A 14,501-nucleotide genomic window follows, 5' to 3' on the forward strand; every position below is an offset into this window, starting at 1 on the left:
CCAATATTATGCTGTGTCATTCTTGTGTTTACCACATGTGCATCCTTGAACTCGATAATGACTGACCTGGATTTCAGTATCGCCGGCATAGCTCTGGAGTCTAGTTAGTGCTTGGCTAGTTTTATCCTCGCTTTGCTTCTGGAAATCCCGAAGGCAGTGTTTGTGCAGACAGTGGTCTGTCAACATGTGGCTGAAACTGTTGTCTGCCATCGTGGCAACCACGGCGATCGTACTGCACCTCAGCACCAAAGACCCGGTTCCTCCTCTCACGTCAACCCTGAACGCTTCCTACGACTACATCATAGGTGAGTATCGCTGACCTCGCAGCGTGTCACGCGCCATCTTACTGTCGCAGGGGAGAGTAGTCTGGGGGACGCAGTGAGGGGTTACCTCCCCTGCACTCTTATTGCAGCTGTTGCGCGTCAGGAGCCTGGGTCAGCTTGACTCGACCTGTATTCTTTACTGACCCCTTGCACTTTGGCGTTGGGAGGGGGGGGGGGAGGTTGCTGCTCTTGTGTATGTGGGGTGAGGTGCGTATACGTGTGTGTGTGTGCTCTTGAGTGTCTGGAGTGGAGCGGAATACACATCAGCATGCGTACGCACGTACGTACACATAAGCAAGCCTGACCGACAGACAAAGAGACAGGAATATACGTGACAGATCCACACACGACAAACACATTAAAGACGAACATATATCATTGCAGTCAGACAGACAGGAAGATAGACTAGCAGACGTTTAGACAAACAAGCGAACAGACAGCCAATAAAGTAATATCTTCTCTTCGATAATTTGTTTATACTTAGTGTCCCTTGTTATCCTGATTTCTTATTTCTGCTATTTTTGTGAAAGTCGGCGGCGGCTCAGCAGGCTGTGTGCTGGCCAGTAGACTGTCAGAGGACCCTGACATCACAGTCCTCCTCATTGAGGCTGGTGGCGACGATCGCGGTCGTGAGGACATCGCCACGCCGGCTTTTGTTGGTTTTCTGCAGCATTCGGATATCGACTGGGACTATCTTACTGTTCCTCAGAAACATGGTTTTGAGGGCCACGTTGATAAAGTAAGGAAAATACACCCTGGGAGGTGGTTGGCTTTGAACTTAAAAACCATAGCTACAACCAAAGTATCTCCAGTGTTGTCCATAGGAATGGGAATCCCATGGGAATCCCATGGGAAACGTCCCATGGGATGGGATGGGATGGGACAGCACACATTTGTATTTCCCATGGTAGTCGATACTTGATATTGCAAACTAAATTTACTGTTATTTCATTCATCAAGGATTTAAATCTTTCCTCTGTATCATCTATTGTATGAGAAGTAGCAGGAATTATAGAACAAAAGCCGAAAAGTGGTTTTCAGTGTTGTCCATAGGATTGTTAATACCATGGGAATCCCATGGGAAACATCCCGTGGGATGGGACGGGATGGGACAGGCATAAATTGCCATGGGACGGGATGGGACGGGATAGAAAAATATGTCCCATGGACAACCCTGAGTATCTCCCTGCCTGTTTAGCAGCTGCCTAGCAGATTTTAGTACCATGGGAGATACCAGACACGGCAAGCCACATACTCGTACATTCATTCTCCCTGCAGACTATGAGATTTCTTACTTTACTTTGTTAATATTTGTCTTTAACATTTAATATTCTGTCCAAAAAATAGTTTTTATCTTTATCATTTGAATTTATTTCTGGGTACTTTGTTCTTCTCTTCTATATACTCCCTGTTGTATATTAGGACTAAATTATAGAATCTTCTGACAACTGCCTTTGGGAAGTTCATTCGAAGCATATTGTCCAAGAGACAAGCTTATAACGAACCTTGTTTTCCTGTCCCTTGTATGCTGTCCAAGTTTCGTTCTTGTTCTTAAGCGCTAAGAGCATTCTCCATAAAAGAATGAGTATGCGGTTTATATATTATTATTCCAGAGAGCCTACGTTCCAAGAGGGCGTGTCCTGGGCGGGTCGTCTAGCATGAACTTTATGTCGTACGTCAGAGGTCATCCTCGAGACTTTGACAGCTGGGCGGAGCAAGGATGTGATGGCTGGAGCTACAGAGATGTCTTGCCCTATTTTTTGAAGTCAGAGGGCTTCATAAAAAGTCATTCTGCCGATTCAGGTATCCAAATCTTCATATTACCTTCAGGACCTTTATCTGAGCATGCTACGTGGACATGATGTCAACAATCCCATCACACTGACAGGATTTCACATCTAGTGAACACTTAATTCTTCCTTTGTAAACTTAACTTAACGTTCTTGAATTCACTTATCTTTCGCAGACTGGCTATAAGTCGTAATTTTATTGATATGTTGTTCCTCTACTTCGAGAGTACAACAATATGACGGCAGACAGGAAAGGGTTAAATAAATATTAAAAGCTAAAAAAACGTAATACGATATTGCTCTTGGCGCAGTCTTTCAGACACAAAACAGAATACGCATTGACATTTTTCTTCACAGAATTTCTTGGAAAAGATGGTCCTCTGAAAATTGAAGAGGCTATGCACTTAAAACTTACTGACATCCTTACTCAAGCAGCAGAGCACCTGAGATTTCCTCTCTTTGATTACGTGTCCGACGAGGGGGAAGGCAAGTCCTACATCTTTTTGGTCTCTGAATCCTACCTGCAAAGCCAGTGTGCACTAAATAGATTACTAAGCCATATAAACTGATTAAAACAAATTTATATTGACATACTGAAATAATCTTCATTTCTTTTAACGAGAGAGAAACGCAATGGTTTCAGAAACAATTAACCAATGCACGAAGATGCAAAATAGCATGTATGTGTTTAACTACAAAGTTGTAGATACCCTGTGCAAACCCCGCAAGCCCACACAAACAATGTCAAATTATAACATTTAATACCTCTTTATTATTAGTGTTTATTCAGTATTTAAAAGAGCCGTGGTTATGAAAATGAAAGAGAACATGTGAGAGAGACAGAGAGCTAGAGAAAGAAATCGATGAAAGGTTCAAGTGGTATAAAACACACCATCATGTACGCGATACTGTTTGAGAATTTCAGGATTGTCACCGATGTATTTCACTACACACAGAGGTCAGAGGTCTAGTACTTCGAGAACCTATCTACATCCAGTCTTGAACAGGTCGAACCTGCACGTGATGGTCAACGCCTACGTCACACGAGTCAGTTATCTGGAGGCGAAGTGCGCTTGTCTTTGTTAAATCTGAGAAAGAATTTAATGCGAAGAACTATAAAAATTACCTTTGGTTGTTTTTGTTTATTTGTTTTGTCATTGCTTGACAATACCAGTTAAAATGACATAAACAGAGTTGCACTTGTGGTGTGTAGGTTGTTCTTGAGGAAACAAAAGTGGTTGGCGTGGAACTGGTTCACAGAAGCAGAAAAAAACGAGTATTAGCGAAAAAGGAGGTCATTCTCTCTGCAGGATCCATTGGTTCTCCTAAGATCCTCATGCTGTCCGGAATCGGACCAAGTCAGCACCTCAGAGACTTGAAGGCAAGAGCATACATCGCATATTGAAAGACTTTTTATAGGAAAATCAGAAAAACATTTAATTCTGCTGTTTTTATTTTGAGCTCGTATGTGAAGTTTATACTTACACCTCGTACAGATACCTATTACTATGGATTTGCCAGTGGGAGACAACCTGCAGGATCATCTGCTTTATGACTACCATGTTGGGCTCCAAGCACACGTGGGTTTGCATGTGACTGATTTTTCCGATGTTTGGAACAAAATTAAGTTTCACCTCTTTGGAACAGGTGAGTAACTAATTTCAGTCTCATTTCGACTAATATTTTCCCATTGAAGCAATAAATTAGAAGACATTTTACAGTAAACTATTGTTTATCGATGGTGTCTGCGTTCTGAAACTATTTATCTGACATTCCTGTTATAGATGGTGTTTCTAACAAGTTCTATAAAATCAATAATGATAACACTTTCTGAAGCTATTTATTTCATATGTTCCCGATTCTACTGAAATAATTTAATTGTTGAAGCTCGTGTTAAATTTCCCAACATGGCATGTCTGTTGCAGGTCCTCTCTCATTTAGTGGGACAGTCACTCACCTGTTTGTAAGCTCTACGAACCATAGTAAGCAGCTACTATGGCCAGACATTCAGATTTTATTTCATTCCATACTCTGGGATTCAAACAGACTGCGTGATCTAGGACTCAACGAAGAGGTTACTTTCTTCATAATAATTAATAGTCTATAGTTAAAAAGAAGGGAAATGATGAATGTAGCCCTTTAACTATTTCAACTCTAAGTAGCTGAGCCATATTGCAAAAAACAATTCACGATATGTATAAGTAGCTGTTTGGTTATTATATGTTGTACATAAACTGCTTTTTTATCTCTACATAGAGATATGGTTTCATATTTTCTGTGGTTAAGGCTATAGAAGAATCCTCCAAAAGAAAACAGTTTCAGTACGGGTTTTCCTGCCTGCCTGCTCACCTGAGACCTGGAAGCAAAGGGACGTTACGCTTGCAAAGTTCAGACCCCTTCGATGACCCCCTGATAGACTTCAACTACTTCCAAGATCCAGAGGACGTGACTGCTTTAGTTAAAGGTATTAAAAACCATTGCAGACTATCGGATTTCCATATTGTTGAACTAAGGACTATTTCATTTGTACCTCCCCTCTGTACTTTGTTCTTGTACATATTTTCTTGTAAACATTTCTGCTTGTTACATACAAAGGCATCGACGTCTGCAAGCGTCTAGTTCAAACTCCCAGCCTGCAGTCCCTAGGGGCCCAGGCCGCTGACGGCCCGTCTGCTGCGTGTGTGGGGCCCAACAGCCCTTACGACTCGGAAGCCTACTGGACGTGCATGGTCCGAAGACGATCAGTGTCGTACTACCATCCTGTGGGCACGGCTAAAATGGGCTCAGCTAATGATTCTACAGCTGTTGTCGACACCAGCCTAAGGTAATCTTCAAGGCTTTGCCTTCTCTTCCAATGCATATCATAAAATTTTAAGGGGCATTAAACTCAGTAAGAGTTAACAACAAAGTCTATGACGAGAAGTAATTATAGCATTGAAAGTCTTGCCTCGATGCATTTGGAAATAAGTTTCTCATGGATTTATATCTTAAAACGGGACACTTAGCTACGAAAAAAGGGCGTTTTATTGACATTTTCAGAGTCCGAGGCATAAGTGGTCTGAGAGTCGTTGATGCCTCAGTCATTCCCAGCCTTCCTTCTGCCAACACCAACGCTGCTGTCATCATGATAGCAGAGAAAGCTTCCGATATTATCCGAGCGAACAGGAAGTATGCGACTAAACAGTGAGCTACAGAAAGATAAAATGGCAGTAAGATTTACCCAATGCTCATTGTGTTCACTTCCGATCGCCAGATCATGCAAATAAAAGCTTTTGATAGCTACGAGGACATTTTTCAGCGATTATGTGTAACTTTTTGTATCCTTTATATACTGTATTTTTATTTGAACGCTTTTGAATCAAATGCTTTTGAAATGTATTTATTTTACAAAACTTCCCTTGTATAAAAGTAATGACTGAAATATTAAACAGTGATTTAAAAAAACGTCTGCGAGTTGTGATGTACAAAAACTTAGTTTTTCTTTATGTATAAGCTTGACTACAAACAGACTGACAGGCTATGGTATGCTGTTATTGTCTGGAGAAGCTGAAAAGTCCCAGTCTGTAAATGTAGTATTATAGTTGTCTTTTCCTAAAATGTATACAACATTAAGGAAAAGTTTATGTCCATTTTTAACACTTCTTTTTATTTTCATTATTGTATTTCACTTTTGAATTCTTAGGATTGTCATCAACAGGAGACAGACGATTTACTTGCTTTTAACTCTGTGATCAGTAAGCAGCGCATTTAAAAAAACAAATTAAGGAAAAGTTCCCCTTAATCAAAGAAGGAAATTGAAATCATCGTCAGGCTGCTGTTGAAATCTCTCATTCTATGTATCTCTGACTTTCTTTATTCCTTTCTATATCTCCTGTTTTATTCAGGCTACACACAGGCTGCGGTCACACTTCACGACTTCTGTCCCGCTAGACTGCTGCAGGCCTTGGAGTCAACAACAGTCGCAGACCCGTGTCTGGCCTCATGACCGCTGCAATCTTTCTCTGTATTTTGTGTTTGGGGTCCACAGTCAGCAAGAATCTGAAAAAAAAGAGTTTGGGTTTCCATGGAACTCTATTGCTTACAACTCTCTTACACTGACACCCTTGATAATATTTTTTGTGTATGCAGAAAGTGTATGTGTGCATTTGGGTAGGTGTATGTGGTTGTGAAAGATGTTTTAAAACATATTTGAATATGTTTTACTTAACCTCTAGCCAATATCGCTTTTTAGACATTTAATATATTGACTGATATACTTGGTGAACCCTCTCATATAGGTTTTGTCCATTTCTGTATACATCTTTTGAGTTAAAAGAATTAAAAAATACTATAAACTGTGAACTGTATGGTGAATACAGACATAAACATATAACAAAAATACAGAGGAACGGCGAATCACAAAATGCGACTAAGGAAAACAAAACTCTATTCTATTCTCTTCCCTTTTATAAATAGTGCAAACTCTTTTACCAAAGGTGTAACTGTTCAGTCCCCACTAAAACATTCAAAGAAACATAAGGAGCAGATATTTCGAGACCAAAATCGATAACATTATTGCAAAAGTACGGCCTCGTCTTTCTTCGTCTTGGAAGTTATTTAAATCACTCACTTTCTCAGTATTCGTCCGATGATCACTTTCTGCTCGTTGAGGGCGAAGTGTTGCCCGATGCAGTTCCTGTGCAAGAAAAGCAAACTTCACAAAGATATATCAGGTAGCACTGCAAAAAAATATTCTGTTGCACAAAGAATTCTTTTGCCCAGAAAATACAACAAATGACTCTCCGTCAAAAAAGATATAGCTAAGGAAAAGAATTTCGACAAGTTCATGATAGAACAAAGAACGATGAGAAGACTCACTGCGTTCCGGCAGTAAAGGGAGATCACTGGAGATTTAACTGTAACGACTCCAGAGAAAAAGGGTTGGTGACATCAACAAAATACTGATAATATATTAAGAAATGTTTTCATTTGAAAATTCGTAAAAAGGCGGTTGTCACTGCCACTCAGAGTCGGTGTCTCAGCGAGCGAAGCACACCAGAGTCGAATCCGGCGACTAGATCCAAACGCGAAGGGACAGAACTCTCATATCAAGTACAAAGGCTCTGTTCTTTCCATCATGCTATCGTTTGAAGAAACTACGAAAAAAATTAACAGCTATTAGAAGTGACCTAATAATGGCATCCATAACAACGAATACAATGCAACTACCTGGGCCCTGCTGAAAACGGCACAAAAGCGTATATGTCCTTGTCCTTGATGTTATCCGGATGAAACCTGTCCGGGTCAAAGGTCTCAGGATCTGACCACACCAAAGGATTGTGGTGAAGACCTATGATGTTCAAAGAGCACCAAGTGCCTGCAGGAAGGGTCACGTCCTCGATGGTCATGGGCTTGGTCAGCTGTCGGCCGATGAAGGGAACAGTGCAATGCAGGCGCATGCCTTCCTTAATAACCTGGGTCAGGTACTCCAGCTTCTGCAGGTCCTCCCTGAAAGGCAAACACAAATGCCAGTAAACCCAGCCAAAGTTTTCGTCTTTCTGTGAGACTCCACACAGACTACACACTTCAAACCGGAGTGAATCAAACGACTTCGATGTTATTCATGTTGTTTTTTTAAGTACTTAAGGGTCGTTTACTGATTGGATAAAACTCTAAACAAAGAGAATCTTATTTGTTCTAAAATCAGGTCACACTCGTCCTGTCACGATATGCAACTTTGAGTTCAACCCACAATTAATTAGGGACATCACTAATTCTTCAAGACCAGTACCATTCAATGTCGTCCGATTGGCGACCTGCCAGCACTGAGTCCAGTTCCTCCTGAACCTTTTGCTGACAATGTTGATGCTGGGCCAGCGAGTACAGTGTCCAGGCAATAGCACTGGCAGTTGTGTCGTGACCTAAAATGTCAGCATATACGTAAGTCAGTTCCCAAACCTTTGTTTATGGAGTTGTATCCTAAACAATAAAATGAAATTCTGTAGACAATATCTTGGAAAACTAAATTTTACAATCTGTTAGTCGTAGATCGATATGTGAGCTTATTTCTGCCACGCACCTGTATCAAAAACTTATTTTATCCATCAAAACAAAAAACCAGCTAACTAATAAGCTACTAATAAAAAGTTACCTTCAAACATAAATGTGTCGACCTCACTCCGAATCTCCAGTGGTGTGAAGCCTTTTCCTGATTCATCCCGAGCTGTCAGCAAGATGTCCAGGAAGTCTAAGTGTCTTTTCTTGGGTGGTCCCTCTTTCTCCTAGGCACACAGAAATTTTGTGTGTGGTGGGTGGATGAGGGTAACATAAAGTCCGGCGGAGAAAGGATATATGCAGGGCTCTTCCAGGTTTCCCATCCTTAGTTCCTCTCCATACCTTTTTTACAAACGTATAGAAAGGAAAGGAAAGGAAAGGGAAAGAAAGAAAGAAAGAAAGAGAGAAAGAAAGAGAGAAAGAAAGAAAAATCATGTCATGCTTACCAAACGCTCCTTGCGAGCTTTGATGACATTATCGGCAACACTGTGGGCAAAGTCGCAGTGTGCCTTAAACTTTCTTCCGCGGCTCGACAGGAAGTAGATGAAATCCAGTAGAAATAAGGGATTTCTAAGAGCCAGAAAAAACACGTGTTTGGATTCATAGAAGGGACAGCTGAATGGTCACGTGATTGATCCAGCATGATTGTATATGCATGAAGTAGCATGCACGTCCAGTTTCATTATTGCCAATGCAACTAGCGAGATGTTCATGCTCGCTAACGATTGAATTCTAGACTTAAACACAAGTTTCTTTTCTATAGAAGCTACATTCTCTGTAAACGATGAGTCAAAGTCAAACAAAGAATAAAAGCCTAAAGTGTGCTCCCTTTAACGACACAACGAACATCTACAAGGCATCCTCTTTGTCCACAGAAAAAATAAACGCGCACTATTTCTTTTTTAAGAAAATAAAAGGCTTTTACCTCCCTCTTTCACTCCACATGTCTGTCAGCTGCATAACTGCCTGTACATATGGGTGAGACTCTCTACAGAAAAGACAAGTTTATACAAACGAATAACAATCTCTGAAAAACACCTCAAGAAAATGCGAGCTGAACGGATTTATGGAGGTGAATGTTTCTTCCTGAACCAGACCTTCCAATACACTTCTCCAGCTGTCTAAAAGCTTCAAGAAACACTATTCCATTAAAAAGCAAATTCAGTTTGTCATGGAAGGCAAATCAAATTGCTCAATCGAAACAATCATGTGTTCAGTCATGTCTAAGCAGTATAATTAAACTGTAGACTAGTAGACTGATAGTAATTCTTGTTATTACTGTTACTACCACCTATCTTTTTCCTGTGTAGAGATGAGAGGTAGACCCACCCCTTTAGCTGAATGTCGTCCTTGTAGGACATGGCGCATTGTAGGATGACATCAAGTGTGCACAGACTAACGGAGCTGTATATCTCCATGCTGGTCTTCTCTACAGCATGGACACTCATCTTGTCCTGTAGGATTAACATTACGATGATATATTGTATTAGACTAGATATATATATATCAATGGATACCTGGCAGCTATGCATTAGTCGCCTTAGTAAGAGAGTTTTCCTACACCTCGAAATACAAATAAAGGACATCTCGAGGTCTAAAGTCAAACAATACTCAAACACAAGTAATCGCTAAGAAGAGGTAACTCTAGTCTGATAAATTTCTGTTGATGGGGTTGCTGTGGTGGTGACGACGACGATGATGATTTCTGTGTCAGAAGAACAAATGATAGCAACAAATTGTCGAGATAAGACCAATTATTTCCATCCCGGCTAATATCATACAAGTAAGCACACAGATCATGGCTTCGTTCACTGACGACAAGAGAGTAAAATCATGTAGCATCATGGATGCTGATTGTGAGAAGTCCAATTAAAATGCAGGCTACAGAGTTAATCACTGTCTTTGTGTGATAACAAGTAGAGGTCAAGGTTGGCATATAATTATGGAGTTACTTGCCAACAGCACGTCGGCAGCGCGGTTGCTGATGGTGTTGTATGGCTTCAGGATGTCGAAGTGGAAGGCTGGTGTGAGCAGACGGCGAGATCTGTACCACCTAGGTCCGTTGGCGACCAGCAGACCTTCTCCCAGCCATGGAAGTGCAAACCTGTACCCGGGACTTTTAGGCTCTGTAAACAGAAAGATCTTTTAATATCCTAATAAGACCAACGATGTTTTATTATAAAACTCGCAGGAAACTTGATCTTATGGAGGAGAAAAATGTTCTAATGTAGAAAAAGAAAGATTCTACCTGAACTTTTAAGAAGCGTCTTCATTGTGTCCGGATGGTGCAAGAAAATGCTAGGTTTCAATGGCCCCAGCCACAGCCGGAAAAATTTCGGGTACTTCTTTGAATACTCCAGTATGTAGCGAATCCGCTGGTCTGGAGTGTATGAGCGCATCTGCAGAATAGGATTATTTATCAGAGGCACCATAGGCTGTGACTGGAACTGTTGTTAACGTTAAAACGAAATGTGTTTTTAAATTGTCGCAGTACCACAGAAGGAAAGAAGAAAATGAATAAAGAAGGCACAAACAATTCCTGAGTGATTTTATCTATATATATATCTCAACTATATACACACACATATGAAAAACCATTGCTATCCGAGTCTGTTCCTAAGAAACGTGTGCCATTGAGTACACAGCACGTTATCGACGACGACTACAACTCTCTGTATGACTGAGACATCATTTCATGTAGGCCCGACTTGTGGCTGCAGGATGCAACTCTCCTTCGTCACACAGAAGATTTTGTGCTAATAATAATGGCATTATATTCTGGAAGTCAGACACTTGTCTTACCTTTCTCAAGTTTCCCCAGACCCAGCTGAAGTCTGTTTCTCCAGGAAGTTGGTTAAAGAAGCGAAAAAAACTACGGTACCAGACAAGCCATCTTATGATCTGGACCGTTAGCGCCGTCATCCCAGCAATAACGGCCAACCGCACAGTCGGAGGTAAGGAGGACAGTCGATTAGCCACCTCCATGATGTTGAATTCTGGAACGAAAAAGTGTGATAAGATAGGATATACCTGCTTCCATAAATACCTATTAATAACAAAACTCACTATTTTCTGCATATTATGATTATTAGTGAAATTATTTTCTACATTTTGAAACGTAAATGTCTTCAACAAAAGAGGTGTGATGCTTGCACTAGCATGTGATGGAAAGTAGGGGAGGGATTATATTTTAAATGATAAAGAAATGCAGACAGGGGTTAGAGGAGTCATGAAGTACTGTGTACTCGCATAGTACTTCATCATTATAGCATGAAGGAGATCTTAGCATAGCATTAGCAAATCAAAGTAGAATATAAAAACCAATATATAAGAATAAATATTTTTGTTTTATTCGAATCCAAGAGTATCAAGCACCTAAAATTTATGTATGATCATCAAGCATTTATACTCGTTCCAAGCATATATACATTGTTTTTTAAGAATGTAGGCATGTAAGACATATCCTGTGTAATACTATAATTGTCTAATCTTTTTTTCCTATTCTTACATCCACAATACCCTAAATTAATGAAAACTTTGCATAGCAAGTTTCAACTAATCTTCGAAAGAATTGTTTTTGTTTTTGTTTTACTTGTTTCACGTATTTTTGTTACTGATATAATAAGAAATACCCTTCCCATTTTCCATACTGATATTTTCAGGGAGGTCACATATATATACTCTATGGTTGAAGTAATCATAAAATGGCTGTTTGCTAATTTCCTTATATATTACTACTTTTCTAATTAGTGCTTTAATTCTTGACCAAACCAATCTAGGGTTATACATAGGTGTTTCTAATCTGGCTACAGTTCTCCGAGTTTATTATCTACTCTCTCATCAGTTTATTGTACACTTTTCTTTCTCTCTCATAAATCTCTTTCTGCGGCAGTTTGTTCTTCGTTGTTTTCGTTCTTTGAGCAACCGTTTAGCTCTTCGTCTCATTTTTGGGCAGTCTATATCAAATCACTTATTCTATTTTCCATCCTTACAGTGCCTTTGACTATACAAAGGCCAAACGTATAACAGTTCTAAAAAGGACTTGCTGAAAATGCCAAGTACAAACATCGTCTCAACTTCTTCCTCATCATTGCAAGAGGGGCAGCTTGTCATGTCTTTTAAATATCACTGTTTTGCACCTATCCTGTTCAAGTCGCTGACAGCAAAAAGAGAGATAATGCTGTGCCAACCTACAGACCTATAAATACAGTGTCTGGTCGCCAATGCACATACAACTGATAACATAAACTCGTTCAGTGTTATGCAACCTGTCAATAAAACTATGGATCAGTACCTTGATTTCGCAGGTCTTCCACGAGTGTTTTGAGGTGAACTGTTGGATTGTGAAATCTTCCTGGTTTCCCTGAACACTGTTGATACGACAGTGGTACAAGCAGCTCCGGATCCGGATTCTGTCGGCTCTACGGGACCTCGCTTGGGGGGCTTGAAATTTGTCACATAAACAAATGGATCATCAACAAGGTCGCGCCCTTTAAAGGTACACCTGTACCTATTCTACATAGCACGACCTTTACAAGGCCGCGGCGCAGCACACCAAAAACACATACAGCCCTCGATTCGTGTTCTACTTACCTTCAGCTGCACTTTTAAATATTGTGAAGCACAGATGACGACGATGAATCAATAATATGAAACTGTGGATCGTTCTACTTCATATATTTCACAAATACCCATCTTTACAACATCTGCTAACAAGCAGACCATGTATGTTAAATAAGGGGTATAGCATGAAAACTTTGGTCTTTAATAATACGTATGTATAACTTCTGCTTACAATCAAAAGAAACAGCTGTCAGACCATGTGACCGTCGTAGCGAATGCCCACTTTCCTAAAGAACCGCAGTTATAAATCTGTTTCCAATAAGGTAAAGACAGTTACCTATCTCTCTAGAGAATCGTTGGTCACTCAGAAAAGATCGCGGTGACTTGGTCAACTTTTGAGAACTCACACTTTCTTCGTGCATGCACAATCTTTTCTTTCCATTCACCTACCTTCTGCTCCATACGGTTTTGCGAGCACGTAGCACACGAGTGGATAAGTGGGACTTCAGGCCTGGTGCACCAAGAAAGTACCACGAACTGTGTCTCGTGCGTGGCTACCCGTCTCCCTCTGACTTGGTCGACCCAAACACAAACCGTCAGTGAAGCCGAGTCGCTTACCCTTCATATCCTATTATCTTTTGAATAAATCGCCTTTGTTTTGAAGAAAACGACTCAGCAAGCTAAAAAATTGTTTAAGTTATGTGGCAGACCTGTTTTACCGTAATTATCGACCATTATCAAAATGAGTATCAGCAGCCGGGACTTTATGCAGATAATCTCCCGTCACTTCCTCTCTGTCGTCTGCTTTCTCCAGTATCTCCAAACGTGAAACGTGGGCTCTGCTTTCCGATACCGAGAAAACTAATGCATTTCAGAACAGGTGTCACAGAAGGGTGCTTTAGTAGGTTTAGTGTCCACTACTCGGCTGAAGCTATAAGAAGACAAAAGTCTTCATGGTAAGCGGAAGTGTCATGACATGGCCCCGTATGCATGTAGACCGGAGAAGGGGTCTAATCGGTAATAGCGCTCATCCGGGTGGATAGGAGCGAAAAATTCGTATGCACGAGAGCCCGGAGAAGCTGTCCGGTCTGGCTTCTCGCGTATAAAGTTATCGGCGGCCCCGGGGCTGTGTAACTCGCTATTCGGGTGGAAAAATGGCGGCCTTCATTGTTTACTAGCAACAACGTCGATTGTCGAGACGAAATCGGATGTTTGGTGACAGATCGCACCCGTTTGAAGTGTTGGATGAATTAAAAACTGTATTGCAAACTTCATTTTAGACAAGAGAACATTCTAGCGCTGACCGCTGTAGTGTCATGCGAGATCGCTGTCACCAGTCGGCAAGGCACACTAACATCGTCACTACAAGTGCTCATGACTGACGATATTTTGCCATATTAAACTATCAAGAAGTGTGTGGAGAATTCACTGATGTAGACAAATCGACTGTTATTAGTGCTGTGAGTCCCTGTGACGAGAGTCACCGATGGTTCGCATCGGCGAGCACCTAACAAAATTTCATTGCTCAAGGTTGTGCTGAAAAGACAAAGATATGCAGACACATCGGGCCTGTGAATTTTCAAAAGTAGTTGGATTTATCGACAGCAACTTGATTTCAGACTCCAACAGTGGCGTAGGAAGATGTTCGGCGTTGGGGGGGCAAACTCCCTGCTGACAGTGAACGGCGTTCGCACTCGCACATTACATAAAAAAAACACTCACTCACTTCCCCAACTGACCATATTACTCCTGTAATTCGTGACCTACATTGGCTTCCTGTGGAGAAGCGAAT

The 14,501-nt window shown here is 40.9% G+C and overlaps 2 protein-coding genes across 4 annotated transcripts; one reads left to right on the forward strand and one right to left on the reverse strand.

Moving 5' to 3' along the window:
* The first annotated feature begins 67 nt into the window (after window positions 1-67).
* LOC112565697 (L-sorbose 1-dehydrogenase-like) lies at window positions 68-5,861 on the forward strand. The gene is made up of 11 exons (XM_025241344.1): window positions 68-305; window positions 854-1,062; window positions 1,937-2,126; window positions 2,471-2,599; window positions 3,039-3,160; window positions 3,327-3,494; window positions 3,610-3,760; window positions 4,039-4,187; window positions 4,400-4,577; window positions 4,709-4,937; window positions 5,153-5,861. Exons 1-11 carry the CDS (start codon window positions 185-187, stop codon window positions 5,298-5,300), a joined length of 1,794 nt encoding a protein of 597 aa, XP_025097129.1. The 5' UTR covers window positions 68-184; the 3' UTR covers window positions 5,301-5,861.
* On the reverse strand, window positions 5,739-13,316 carry LOC112565703 (cytochrome P450 4A25-like). Of its 3 annotated transcripts, none has more exons than XM_025241356.1 (13): window positions 13,160-13,316; window positions 12,441-12,589; window positions 10,949-11,142; window positions 10,395-10,545; window positions 10,103-10,272; window positions 9,476-9,600; window positions 9,072-9,134; window positions 8,593-8,716; window positions 8,244-8,373; window positions 7,884-8,013; window positions 7,322-7,600; window positions 6,723-6,788; window positions 5,739-6,151 (listed from the first exon to the last, which is right to left on the reverse strand). In XM_025241356.1, exons 3-13 carry the CDS (start codon window positions 11,129-11,131, stop codon window positions 6,040-6,042), a joined length of 1,533 nt encoding a protein of 510 aa, XP_025097141.1. In that variant the 5' UTR covers window positions 11,132-11,142; window positions 12,441-12,589; window positions 13,160-13,316; the 3' UTR covers window positions 5,739-6,039. The 3 variants fall into 3 exon arrangements, with proteins under 3 accessions (XP_025097141.1, XP_025097143.1, XP_025097144.1); XM_025241358.1 differs by having other exon boundaries at window positions 13,047-13,166; XM_025241359.1 differs by lacking the exon at window positions 13,160-13,316 and adding an exon at window positions 12,942-12,957.
* Between the last annotated feature and the right edge of the window lie 1,185 nt (window positions 13,317-14,501).

Source organism: Pomacea canaliculata, linkage group LG6 (genome assembly GCF_003073045.1).
Source record: "Pomacea canaliculata isolate SZHN2017 linkage group LG6, ASM307304v1, whole genome shotgun sequence".
Classification (NCBI taxonomy): Eukaryota; Metazoa; Mollusca; class Gastropoda; order Architaenioglossa; family Ampullariidae; genus Pomacea; species Pomacea canaliculata.